Below are 12,178 nucleotides of genomic sequence, written 5' to 3'. Positions count from 1 at the left end.
GCATTCTTGAATATGTGTTTGTTTCAAATTCTTTCTTTTTTTTAAATCATTATTTTAGTTTGCTTTAAGGTCGAGTCAGCAATTCTGTAGAAAGATTATTGATATTTGCACACAACACCCAAACACATTGCTTCGGCTGGTCTGGCTGGGTGGTCGGAATATGCTATGGCCGGTGATCGTCTCAAGGTCCTTTATTCAACCCTCACGCTTCTTCTCATAGGCCATACAAGCTCCAGCAATAAAGACGAAAAGACAACATATTAATACAAAAAGTTAATGAGTTAATGGCTGTTGCTGGTAGTTTTATGTATGCTGTGGTGGATGATAATATATCAAAGTAAGGCTGCCTACAACTTTGAATCATGTTTTTATATTTTTGCTATTTCTTATATGCTCCCCAGTCCGTTTTACACCACCGGGGTTGCAGGAAACAAAAAGGGCTGAGAAGGGCTTTTTGTGGACGGAGTAAATAACCGTCAGCTTTATTTACATTCTGCATTCGCGCTAACAACAAAACAAGCGCTCCCCCGTCCCGCGTCATTAACCTATCAACCCGCTAACGGTCATGGGTAATGTAGTTGAATAAACCTAACAAGTAAATATAACGTCAACAAGGCTAGCTCGCTGTGAATTCTAACCAACATTGTCCTGCTAGTGAGTGGTCACTACACACGTCCCCCCAGAGTTCACAAGCACTAGCCCGAAAAACGATCAGGGACCCTAATGACCCGCCCAAAACGATTCCGGGGCTCCCAAGCAGGCACAGGGGGCCGAGGCAGGGGGGAAACAGCAGGCAGGCGACGAGCAGGCACCGGACGGCAAGGCGGGGGGCCCGCAGGAGCCAGGCTTGACATCGGGGACGTCCCAAGAGGGGGGCGACCACGGCGAGGCGGCTGGGCCACCACAACAGGGCGGTCCAAGTCCAGATGGGCTGGTTTGAGGCGGTCCACCGAGATGCGTTCACTACCACCACCCACATCAACGACAAAGTTTTTGTCGCCAGCCTCCACAACCCGGTACGGACCATCATAGGGCGGCCGCAGTGGGCCCCGATGGGCGTCGTGTCGGATAAACACATACTCCGCCGCCTGCAGATCAGGCGGGACACGCACCCGGGGGACGCCATGGTGTGAAGTTGGGATCGGCCGAAAAGACCTGGCCCTGTCCAGTAGAGCACTTCGCTGTTCCGGTGCTGACCAGGGGACCGTAGCGCAGGGAAGGAAATCCCCCGGGACCCGGAGGGGCTGGCCATAAACTAGCTCAGCAGAGGACGAGAGAAGGTCCTCTTTTGGTGCAGTACGGAGTCCCAGCATCACCCAAGGGAGTCTGTCGACCCAGCTGTCGTCCCGGAGACCAGCCTTGAGGGCAGCCTTCATAGACCGGTGAAAACGTTCACAGAGGCCATTGGCTTGCGGATGATAAGCCGTAGTGTGGTGGAGGGAGACCCCTAACTGCTGGGTAATGGAAGTCCAAAGCTCGGAAGTGAACTGGGCCCCCCGATCAGAGGAAAGGTCAGAGGGGACTCCGAACCGGGCTACCCAGGTGCCGATGAAGGCACGAGCTACATCAGCTGTAGTAGTCGCGGACAGTGGGACAGCCTCTGGCCAACGGGTTGTCCTGTCCACCATCGTCAGGAGGTGAGTGTACCCCCTGGAGGGGGGAAGGGGCCCAACCAGGTCCACGTTCACGTGGTCGAAACGCCTTTCCGGCACTGTGAACTGCTCCAACGGGGCCTTAATGTGATGATGGACCTTGGCACGTTGGCATGCTACGCAGGTCCTCACCCAACCCCCTACGTCCGTCTTCATACCACGCCAGACGAACTTCGCCGCCATCAGACGTTGCGACGGCTTCCTGCCCGGGTGCGATAAACCATGTACGGCATCGAAAACCTGCCTTTTCCACGCCTGCGGAACCACTGGGCGCGGCTGTGCCATAGAAACATCACAAAGCAGCGTTGTGCCGCTGTCATCGAAGGGGACGTCCGCCAACCGGAGGCCAGAAACCGCCGTCCTGTATGCCTGGATGTCAGGGTCCGAGGCTTGATCTGCAGCCATACGGGCGTAATCGATGCCGAGGTGGACAGCTCCGACGGCGGCACGAGAGAGGCAGTCAGCCACGGGGTTGTCCTTCCCCGCCACATGCCGGATGTCCGTGGTGAACTCCGAAATGAAAGCCAGATGACGCTGCTGCCTGGCAGACCACGGTTCCGACACCTTAGCCATGGCGAAAATCAACGGCTTGTGGTCCACAAAAACAGTGAACGGGCGAGCTTCCAGCAGGAAACGGAAATGCCTGACCGCTAAGTACAGGGCGAGGAGCTCACGGTCAAAGGTGCTGTACTTTTGCTCACTGGGCCGGAGCTGTCGGCTGAAAAACGCCAGGGGTTGCCAGATCCCCTTGACCAGCTGCTCAAAAACACCACCGACGGCATAGTCCGAGGCATCAGTCGTCAATGCCACGGAAGCTTCAGGCACGGGGTGAGTCAGCATAGTTGCGCCCGCGAGGGCCTCCTTAGTATCCGAGAACGCCTTCAACATGTCGTCGGACCAGGCGATGGCGTGCTTGGGGGTCTTTGTCTTGAGAGCCTCGTACAGGGGGCGCATCAGGTGAGCAGCCTGGGGGATGAAGCGATGGTAAAAATTCACCATCCCCAGGAACTCCTGCAGAGCCTTGACAGTGATAGGGCGTGGGAGCTGCTGCACAGCCTCCACCTTTGACGGCAGTGGGATCGCCCCAGCAGCAGTGATGTGGTGGCCAAGGAAGTCCATGGAAGGCAGCCCAAACCGGCACTTTGCTGGATTGATGATCAAGCCATGCTCGTGGAGGCGACCGAAGAGGAGACGGAGGTGCGATAGGTGCTCTGCCTTGGATGTGCTGGCTACCAGGATGTCGTCCAAGTAAACAAACACAAAAGATAAGTCACGCAGCACGACGTCCATCAGACGCTGGAAGGTCTGTGCAGCATTCTTGAGGCCGAACGGCATCCGTAAAAACTCAAAAAGCCCGAATGGAGTTATAACCGCCGTCTTGGAGATGTCTTGCGGACTAACCGGCACCTGGTGGTAGCCCCGCACCAGATCCACTTTTGAAAAAATAGATGCTCCAGCCAGGTGGGCTGAAAAATCCTGGATGTGCGGAACAGGGTAGCGGTCAGGCGTAGTGGCACCATTAAGGCGCCGGTAGTCGCCGCACGGACGCCAGCCGCCATTGGACTTGGGAACGAGATGGAGAGGCGAGGCCCAAGGACTGTCGGAACGACGGATGATGCCGAGCTTCTCCATGGAGGCGAACTCATCTTTCGCGATGGCGAGTTTGTGAGGGTCGAGGCGACGGGCCCTGGCATGCACAGGCGGGCCCTCAGTGGAGATATGATGCACTACGCCGTGTTTGGTGGCCGCGGACGAGAAGGTAGGTGTCGTGATGTCCGAGAACTCCAACAGGAGGGGGGAGAAAACATCAGCCGGTGAGACAGCGCTGGACAGCTTCATCGCGGCCGCATCACTGCGCTCACATGACAAGGAGCCGAACGTCTCAGCGTTGATGAGCCGACGGTTTCCCACATCCACCAGGAGACTGTTGGCACAGAGGAAGTCAGCGCCTAGGAGGGGAGTGGACACCTTGGCCAAAACAAAATCCCAGGTGAAACGCTGGTCAGCAAAACACAACGGCACGGTACGCGTGCCGAAAGTGGGGATAGCGCTGCCATTGGCAGCCTCGAGGGCGGGGCCCTGTTTCGCCCGACAGACGTCCATAGCCGATGCAGGCAGCACGCTCACCTGGGCCCCCGTGTCGCACAGGAATCGGCGGCCGGAGAGGGAGTCGGTGACGTAAAGCAAGCCTGCAGGATGGCCGACACTCACGGCTGCTAGCGAGTGGGGCCAGTGCGTTTCCCGATGCACTGAAGTTGCATGGTGGCAGGCACTTTTTGGCTTTGTTACCGTACCTAGCGTGATAAAAACACAACCCTGATGGCTTCGCATGGCGGGCCACAGCGGTGGCGGAGACGGAGAAAGGTTGCGGCACACACTCAGCAGTGGCGGCGTTGGGGGCGGTGGCGGGCGTCGCTGCAAAACACTTTTTCCCGGCCGAGAAAAATGTATCCGCCTCCCTGGCCAACTGGCGAAACTCAGTCTGGACAGAATTGGTCACGGCCAAACGCACCTGGTCTGGGAGCTGTTGCAGGAAAAGTTCCTTAAACAGGAAACATGGCTGGTGGTCACCAAGCAGAGCCAACATATGGTCCATCAGTTCAGAGGGCTTCGAGTCACCGAGCCCAGGGCGGGAAAGGAGCTGGCGAGCACGCTCAGATTCGGACAGTCCAAACGTCTCTTTCAGGTGTGCTTTTAAGGTGGCATACCTGTTGTCTGCTGGTGGATTTTCAATCAGACTCACCACCACCCTCCCCGCAGTTGAGCTGGTAAGAGCCGCCACTACATAGTAGTATTTGGTGGTGTCCGCGGTAATGTCCCTGAGGGCGAACTGCGCCTCCGCCTGAGCAAACCAAGCGTTTGCATTCTGTTCCCAAAACTCGGGCAACTTGAGAGAAACCGCGTTCGTTGCCATGTTCAGTCAACTCTGGAAACGTCCAGAGAAAATCGGGGTCACCAATGTAGGAGTGTGGGAAACAAAAAGGGCTGAGAAGGGCTTTTTGTGGACGGAGTAAATAACCGTCAGCTTTATTTACATTCTGCATTCGCGCTAACAACAAAACAAGCGCTCCCCCGTCCCGCGTCATTAACCTATCAACCCGCTAACGGTCATGGGTAATGTAGTTGAATAAACCTAACAAGTAAATATAACGTCAACAAGGCTAGCTCGCTGTGAATTCTAACCAACATTGTCCTGCTAGTGAGTGGTCACTACAGTATCATCTATTCTGTAAGAAAACATGTAAAAACAAGTACTACCCTGAGCCTTCCTCGTAGCACTTATTGCACTCGTATTAGTTGTTGCACTTACTGTATTCGTATCAGTTCGCTGCACTTATTGAATTTGTATTTGTTTACTGCACTTATCCTATTCGTAGTTTGTAGCACTTACTATATTCGGATTAGTCTGTTGCAATTATTGTTTTCGTAGTAACTTGCCTCTGCACTATACTTTTGCTCTGGTTTATGCTTTAAGATGCTTGTTTAAGAAAGGAGATGCACTTATGACTTCTGGTGACTAGTAGTTCTCTTGAATACCTATGTTGAATACACTTCCTGTAAGTCGCTTTGGATAAAAGCGTCTGCTAAATGACTGTAATGTAATGTAATGTAATGTAAGCACATTAAATTAATGAAATACACAAAAGTAATTATAGTCAGATCTACTCGGACTCTAGATAGGGCTGTAATATAATACTAGTCTATTAATTTACACATTTGGTACATTCGGTCATTAAACAACTTTTTATACGGTACTTTCAAATCACCAAGGTGATTAACTGTGACCAGGTAGAATCAGTGACTCACATCATTGACTGATTAATCTACTTCGTCGATTGACGTTTTACATTAAATTTAGTTTGAATGATTTAGGCACCGTTCAGCAGCTGAGAGTTCGAGAAGCACCAGGGAAGATTGTGAAGCATCTTTATATTAGTTTAAGTTAAATACATTTTTGATCTTTTGGTCTAAGATAGTTATATCTAAGATTATTTATAATGTTACTTCAATTTATTTGGCCTAGTAACATCAAACTCGTTTGCATCTGGAAATGGTATTGTTACAGGGAAGAAACCACTTAGTGCCCTTATAGGTCATGAGAGCAATTCCTGACGGAAGTTTAGATCTTCTCATTGATACTTAGATTTATAATGTTACGGTGGATGTCCGCTACAAAAATATAACTCATCAACTTTTCTCACCATCAGCTACGGGTGGAACCGTTAATTGGACCTTCGGTAGTTCCTGTTCCTACCCCCTGATCTCAACGCTGTTCTTATAGATAGGCTAATAGTATACACCCCCTACTGCTCTAAAAGGGTATGAACCCTGTAAAGTCTATGATATGAACGGCAGGATTACAATAGCACACAAGATTTCTTATTCTCTGGATGAAGGAGGACAGCATCCTGCCTCAAATAGGTCTATTCATATCTTCCCTTCCTGTTTGCTCAGGCGACAAAACAATACAAAAAGCACACAGGAGTAAATAAAACAAACAATTATTCTGGTTTTACATTTGACATTTGCTGTAATGTGATTATATTTTTCTCAGCATTACTGCCACTCACACCTCTGAAAAAAGCCCTTACACACATTACATAGTAAGCGCAGCTAAGACAACAGCAATATTTGGCCTATTATCAGGTTTATGGATCAGACACTTTGTTCTTAAACGACTATCATATTCAAGCAGATGTAAAGCATAATACTTGACTCCTCTCACTATTACTGCTAACAGCTCATACCAACACTGTTTGCTGCCTCTGCTCCTCCACCACCCCAACCTCCACCTTATGTTTATTTTTTTAGTAATGTTGATTTAACTAAATTGTTATGATCTGCTTAGTTCTTCTAGCAGAATCATCATGGCTGCTTGATTAATTGGGAGCTCCCTCAAATATATTTTCAGCCAAATCTAACTGTACAAACAACTACTATCACCAGGCGCATCAAACCCAGCTGACATTGTTGACGAGAGAGGTAACATGCCCCTCTTCATTTAAGCACCTTGGACAGCACTATCACATTGTCGCAAAGGCTGTTCATCTCACTCTCTACCTATCGCCACCTTATCTACTGACCAAAGGCAGTCAAGATGCCTGATCATGCTGTATTCAGTGCTATTTTGTAGTTTGCCAGCAATGTTTTATTTTTTTATTTTACTTTCCTTTGATTAATAATTTTATTTCTGGCCTGTATACAATTAATAATATATGAATTTTTAAAAAGATACAATAGTTGAATACAACTATAATGTAATCAACTATTAACAATAATGATTACAAAAAGAAGTATGTAAGCAATAACAGCAAAACACTGAAACAATAAAAAAACCCAATAGAAGTTAGCACATACAAGACAATGGATGAGACATTAACAGAGTTGCATATTTTTATTTGAATAATTGCTTAATATACTCTACAAAGGCAATTGCTTTGTAAAAAAAATGTATTGATTGTTGAGACAGTATGGGAAGAAATTTTTACATCCCACATCCGTTAATGTGATGACAGATATATCTATTACACCAATGTGGAGCTTCGCCTCCTGCGAACAAGTTGTGCAACAGATCTGGTGCAGTCTGAGTGGCCACACCCACACTCCTCCACATGGATGTATGAATAGGGGACCACCTCTCCATTCAAGCAGTGCAAGTCAACAGTGCGATTACTGGAGCGTGTCTCCCTACAGCAGGAGCAAGAATGCTGCATAGCAGCTGCTACTTCAGAGTACCTGAAAAAAAGAAGAGGTAGGGTTGATTACTAAACCTAAAATCTGTACAAACCACAACTAAACATGTTTAGGTTTTCACATCTTAATAGGTTTGCAAATATCCACAGGAATGACAAATATTAGTGATATGCTTACTTGGTAAAAGTGTTGCATGATCCTTCACAATATGGCATATCTACCTCCTGGTAAGACTGACAGCCGTTTTGCCCAACATGCGTTTTCATGGATACTAACTTGCAGGCCCTCTCCCTCTCCACACCTTTTAAAAAGAGACGCACGATTAGCTTGTTTTTATTTAAGTACCTTTCACCCAAAAGTAAAGAAAATTTCATACTCACAAATTTTACAACAGCCATTTGCTGCACTCTGAACTGTGCCCTGAGGAAGTAAAACCTAGTTTTAACATTTGATCTCACAGATACATACAATCCAGATCTATAAGTTGTAAGTGAGAAGTGATACTTACTGGTTGGCAGTTGCTCTGCTGGAATGGCGGGCAAACAATGTGTGAATTGAACGTTGTTAAAGTGTCACCGACCCTAATGCAAGTGTAATACTGACACTTATTCTCCGCTGGTGTCCAAGTATCTCCTGGCTGGAAAGCGGTGAGATGGACGTACAGACACACAGACACACAGACACACACACACACACACACACACACACACACACACACACACACACACACACACACACACACACACACACACACACACACACACACACACACACACACACAAACAAACACACAAACACAAACACACAGAGGCACACAGATATAAAAATACATACTGAGGTACTATAGGCTATTTAACATTATAATGTGGATTCACAGTCAACAGAGATGATCCAACTTACCTTCAAGAGGTTCTTGGTATTATTGACACTGACAACACAGTGTGTCTGTACACACTTCCCACAGCATTCATCTGAATCAGTTTCCACATATTCATATCCCTGAGAGAAAGGGGGGGATTAAGTTGCCAAGTCCATTTTTTTCCTGTTCGCTTTCCTAAAAAACATATTCTGAGAACAAGGACTTCTATTTATTGTGTTTAAAAATATAATGTTTGAAATTTCTCTTACCATGGCACAGTTTTCTTCACATGTCTGAAACTCACAACGTATCCTGAATAGACCAGAATCAGGGTCCACCTCATTGGTACATGAACAATCCTGACATTGAGGCCCAGGAACTGAAGAGCCAGGCTAGCAAAAAAAGAAGAAATACATTCATACTTGTGTATGTTTTTAGCAATACAGAACTTTTGCAGCAAAAATCATCATTAATTAACACAACTGATATATGTCTTATTTACCTGGTATTCATTGTTTTTGTGGACACAAACTCTTTTAGGCTCTAGAAAAGAGTAAGGTATTGTGAATTACCTAAACGTGTCACTATCATAATAAGGTTTATATAAATTTATACTATGAGTAAATGAGCTCACCACATGTACGTTCTGGACAGCATTTTCCCTTAGGAACACTGACAACTGGCATATATCCTACCGGACAGTTCATGTTGTAGACTGGGCAAGTGTTACTTTGACATTCTGTGGAGATGATATTAGGTTCATAGTAAATAATGAAGAACCTTCAAGATTGTTATCAATGTATAACATTCTGAAATCTCTGGAGGACAAATGTGCATTGATACGAATTGTCTTACGGCAAACAAAGGCAGAACAGCAGGAGTCTGAGGGATTAGTTTGGTCGACGAGGACAAACCCAGGGCCAGTGCAGTTTGCTATAGGTGGTGTTGGGCATGCCTTTGGTTTGCAAGTCACAGTCTTGGTGGACTCCTCACAGATGCAGTTTTGGCATTTGTACTCAAACCTCTCATTAAACTGAAAGAAATAAATCACAATTGTGACTCAATGTCTCTTGCAAGTAAACAGCACAGGTTAGGATATTAAATGATCATGAATAGAAGACTCACCTCGCGGGGAATGCCCTCAGGATCAAGACATCCTGTTGGAAAATGAGCACTTCATGATTGATATGATATATTCAGCTCAATGATAAGACTTGAGAATTTACACTACACTTACCACACTTATCAACACATATGCCAGACTCTTTGTTGAAGAGTTTCATTCCATCTGGACAAAAGCAGCCCTCAACAGTGTAGTTCATGGTCTCTTCATTAGGACTGTTGTATTGAATCATCAAGAAATAACAGTTGGTTTACAGTTTTTCTTACAGATCACTAAACCATAGCTAATCCAATACTATGTATTCTACTACTAGTTACTGTTAACAAGAAATATCTATTGCCACCATCTATTATGATCTTTGTCTTAGGAAATGCTAATATGCACAATGAACTGCAAAATGTATACCCCCTCTTTTTTTATTAAACTTACCTGTCTTCACAGGTTGGTTGTTCTGCAGGACCACATGGCTTGTAAACTTTGTCTGATGGGCAGTCATTTGCTGTTAGTAAAAAAAAGGACTCAATGAATTCTTTTGAAAATACATACTTCCTACCTACTGTACATAATAAAATATTTCACTGATCTCAGCATTTATAGTATAAAATAAAGAGGGGTTGCTTACCACACAGCGTGGTGTGGTTCCTCCAGTTCAGACAAACCCCAGCCTGAGCACAAGCAGCAGCATAAGTCTGCAAGCTTGTGCACTGTACTGCTGGGTTGGAAACATGGCAGCTATCAAAAACACAACCTAGGTAGACATTGTCAGGAGAGACAAAAGGATGGCACGCTGCAAAGAGACTGTGAAAGTAAAACACAAACAAAATTTTAAAAAAAAATGTAATATGTCAAACGTACAGGGATGAATGTGTACAATAAAATAGAATATATCATTTCTACCTGTCCTTAAGCATGGGACATATGGAGTTTGCATTGCATGGAGTTAAAGATGGTGTAGGTCCAGGTATATTGGTCGGCAGTCCAGATGGTATCTGGCAGTTGGGTTGGTGAATGTGTTTTGCAGGCCAATAGTCAGCCATCACTGCACAATTTCCTACTAGCTTGCCTCCAGGCAGCCTGCAGTCATCAGCCTGGTTGTTATTGCATGTTCCTGATGGTAGTCACAAAACAGTTTAAATTGCAGTCAACTTCAAACACAGGATTTGCCAATATGGCCACAGGTGAAAGATATGTTCTTACCACAATGGCCCTGTGTGTTACTGCCAAAATATTGATATGGAAGGGTGACACTAAAGCCAGTTATTCCAAATGTAACGACCACTTTTAGGCGAGGGATCTCCAAAACCAATTCAATGCCAGAATTCAGGATTTTAACACCGAGATGTGAATAAGGTAGTTTGAGACTTACTCCATTTTTGAGTGCCTAAAGGGAAAAAAGTAAATACATTATATGATAAGAAAAAATATTTTGTGCTATGTGGATTCATCAAATTACAGCGTCTACTTTGATAGTGATAATCTACTTAAATTAGTCTGGTGAGATTTTCTGAACATATAGAAAAAACTTAATTCTGAGCATATATTGTCTTACCTCCAACTGCGCTGCTCCAAGAAGGTTATGATTTATGAGTGTGACAACTTCTGATTTGTACGATATAATTATTGATCGTGGACAAGAAACATCTTCAGTGGGATCACAGAAGACATTGTCAATATAAATGTTCAAATTATGTTTCGGTAAAATCTCTTCCATCAAGACGTAAGTACAGTTTCCTTGATAACTGTAGTAGAATCCATCAAATGTTATGTAATGAGGATCTCCCCAGCCTTCACAAACGCCTGAAAAGAAAGAAAACAATCAGATAAAAATGACAAATTTACTTATAAGAGAAATGTATAACTGAATTGATATGTCATACACCCTTTTAACCACATAATGGCTTACAGTCACAAGCGTAATGCTGGCAGCAGTAGTACTCATCATACACAAGAACTGGTTTCTTTCCATTGGTACAAGTGATGTTCTTAAGGGGTGGGCATTCATAAGGAATTATTTCAATTGTATTATTCTCAATGCATCTGGCCATGGTGCAGTTGCAAAATAAGAAGGTTTCATTTTGCTGATGTACAGAGAAAAAAAAGGAAATTATTAAAGTATTTAGCAATAAATTACATTATATCATTTAATGTGCAAGATACATTAAGATTCTTACTGCTACATCCCATTCAGGGCAGTTTGGTGAAGGAGTTGTGGGTGTGGGTGTGGGTGTAGGCATGGTCGTGGTACCGCAATTGACAGTCGTGTTGTGAATCTCGCAAATAACAGAACATTTCATTGTGAGACATAAACCAGATCCAATGTGTGCCATGTCTAATATCAAATCCCCTAAAGTTGAGAAAAAAAAATAAAGAATAGATTAAACAGTGGTAAGCCACGAAACAAAGATTGAGAACAGATTACATTTGTTGCTGAAAAGACGTAATTATATTTTTCTCTTACCTGGACTATAATGCTTGCCATTAACTATGCAGAAGCATACAGTAGTGGAAGCGATGAGGAGAGCAGTTGACTGAGACGTTGATGTTGACAACGTGGGACCCGTCACTTCAGTTTGTGCGGTTGTAGATTTTGTGGTTGTCTCCTGGGTTGTAGTAGTTGGTTCTGTTGGAATTGTTGTAGATTTTGTTGTTGTGGTTGGCTCTTGGGTTGTAGTAGTTGTAGGTTGAGTTGGTGGGGTTGTAGATTTTGTTGTTGTGGTTGGCTCTTGGGTTGTAGTAGTTGGTTCAGTTGGAATTGTTGTAGATTTTGTGGTTGTGGTTGGCTCTTGGGTTGTAGTAGTTGGTTCAGTTGCAATTGTTGTAGATTTTGTTGTTGTTGTTGGCTCTTGGGTT

General features: G+C 45.1%; 1 protein-coding gene across 1 annotated transcript; it reads right to left on the bottom strand.

The window, feature by feature from the left end:
• Positions 1-7,034: 7,034 nt before the first annotated feature.
• LOC129108558 (intestinal mucin-like protein) lies at positions 7,035-11,577 on the bottom strand. Its single transcript, XM_054620414.1, has 18 exons — positions 11,500-11,577; positions 11,232-11,406; positions 10,878-11,125; positions 10,526-10,709; positions 10,226-10,436; positions 9,951-10,126; positions 9,758-9,827; positions 9,443-9,543; positions 9,331-9,362; positions 9,061-9,238; positions 8,840-8,944; positions 8,708-8,748; positions 8,475-8,597; positions 8,247-8,345; positions 7,855-7,983; positions 7,727-7,766; positions 7,524-7,647; positions 7,035-7,388 (listed from the first exon to the last, which is right to left on the bottom strand). Exons 1-18 carry the CDS (start codon positions 11,560-11,562, stop codon positions 7,178-7,180), a joined length of 2,310 nt encoding a protein of 769 aa, XP_054476389.1. The 5' UTR covers positions 11,563-11,577; the 3' UTR covers positions 7,035-7,177.
• Positions 11,578-12,178: the final 601 nt, after the last annotated feature.

This window comes from Anoplopoma fimbria, chromosome 19 (genome assembly GCF_027596085.1).
Source record: "Anoplopoma fimbria isolate UVic2021 breed Golden Eagle Sablefish chromosome 19, Afim_UVic_2022, whole genome shotgun sequence".
Classification (NCBI taxonomy): domain Eukaryota; kingdom Metazoa; phylum Chordata; class Actinopteri; order Perciformes; family Anoplopomatidae; genus Anoplopoma; species Anoplopoma fimbria.
Note: the sequence above shows the minus strand (reverse complement) of the source record. Positions and strands in the feature narration are given on the sequence as shown.

Bases quoted from the DNA above. Each gene is read 5' to 3' on its own strand.
- LOC129108558 (XM_054620414.1), bottom strand. From the start codon at position 11,562: ATGCCTACACCCACACCCACACCCACAACTCCTTCACCAAACTGCCCT. The intron at 10,437-10,525 runs GTAAGAACATAT...GACTACCATCAG, and splicing joins TAACACACAGGGCCATTGTG to GAACATGCAATAACAACCAG. The intron at 9,239-9,330 runs GTGAGTCTTCTA...TATTTCTTTCAG, and splicing joins CTGAGGGCATTCCCCGCGAG to TTTAATGAGAGGTTTGAGTA.